The sequence below is a fragment of the Parus major genome, chromosome 22 (genome assembly GCF_001522545.3).
Source record: "Parus major isolate Abel chromosome 22, Parus_major1.1, whole genome shotgun sequence".
Taxonomy (NCBI): Eukaryota; Metazoa; Chordata; class Aves; order Passeriformes; family Paridae; genus Parus; species Parus major.
In genome coordinates this window covers 790,471-791,521 of record NC_031790.1, presented here as the reverse complement: position 1 = coordinate 791,521, position 1,051 = coordinate 790,471, and the positions used below count along the sequence as shown (strand labels likewise).

At 50.1% G+C, this 1,051-nt stretch overlaps 1 protein-coding gene across 1 annotated transcript in view; it reads left to right on the top strand.

Annotated features, from left to right (window-relative positions):
- Positions 1-959, top strand: part of TIA1 (TIA1 cytotoxic granule associated RNA binding protein) — a 12,818-nt gene extending 11,859 nt beyond the window's left edge. Inside the window, exon 7 of the mRNA XM_015648630.3 lies at positions 673-959. Coding sequence (XP_015504116.1) covers positions 673-793 — 121 coding nt within the window. The 3' untranslated portion in view covers positions 794-959. The remainder of the gene's footprint in view (positions 1-672) is intronic.
- Positions 960-1,051: the final 92 nt, after the last annotated feature.

The following is a 1,051-nucleotide window of genomic DNA, read 5'->3' as shown; positions in this document are numbered from 1 at the left end:
CAGAGCTGCAGTGGAGTGGGAACATCCCAATGGGGGTTTGGATGAATCCAGAGTCTTTTTACCCCAATTTTTATCCCTTTTGGGATGTGATTTTTGCACCTCAGAGCTGCAGCGGGGTGGGGACATCCCAATGGGGGTTTGGGTGAATCCAGGACATTTTTATCCCAATTTTTACCCCAGTTTTTATCCAATTTGGGATTTGATTTTTGCACCTTGGAGCTGCTGTGGAGTGGGAGCATCCCAATGGGGGTTTGGATTAATCCAGAGCATTTTTACCCCAATTTTTATCCCAATTTTTATCCCAGTTTTATCCCCTTTGGGAAGTGATTTTTACACCTTGGATCTGCAGTGGAGTGGGGACATCCCAATGGGGGTTTGGATGAATCCAGGCCATTTTTACCCCAATTTTTACCCTTTTTGGGTTGTAATTTTTGCACCTCTGAGCTGCAGCAGGGTGGGGACATCCCAATGGGGATTTGAATGAATCCAGGCCATTTTTACCCCAATTTTTACCCTTTTTGGGTTGTAATTTTTCCACCTCAGCTCCGCAGCAAGGCATGAACACCCCATCAACCAACAACACCCCGTCACCCCCCGACCCCAAACCCCTTCCCAACAAAGCCCAGGGACAATTCAGGATCTCCTGAGGATTTTTCCCTCCTCCCCACGCAGGCAGAGCCAGTCGTCAGCCCCGTGGATGGGCCCCGCTTACGGCGTGCAGGCGGCGCAGGGGCAGAACGGCGCCGCGCTGCCGCCCCAGCCCGGCTTCCGCGTGGGCTTCGAGACCCCCTGAGCCCCTCCCAGCGCCAACCGTGGAGTGAGAGCCCCCCAAAGAGAGCTGAGATGGAACAGAATCCCTCCCTTTGCACCCCAAAAATAACCCAGATGCTGGATCGCCAACACCGCCACCGCCTTTCGGGTTTTGCTACTTTTTTGGGGGATTTTTTAGGGTTTTTTGGGGGTTTTTTTGTTGTTTTAGGGGTTTTTTTTTGTTTTTTTTAGGGATTTTTTTATTATTTTTGGGGGTTTATTAGGGATTTTTTTGAGGTTT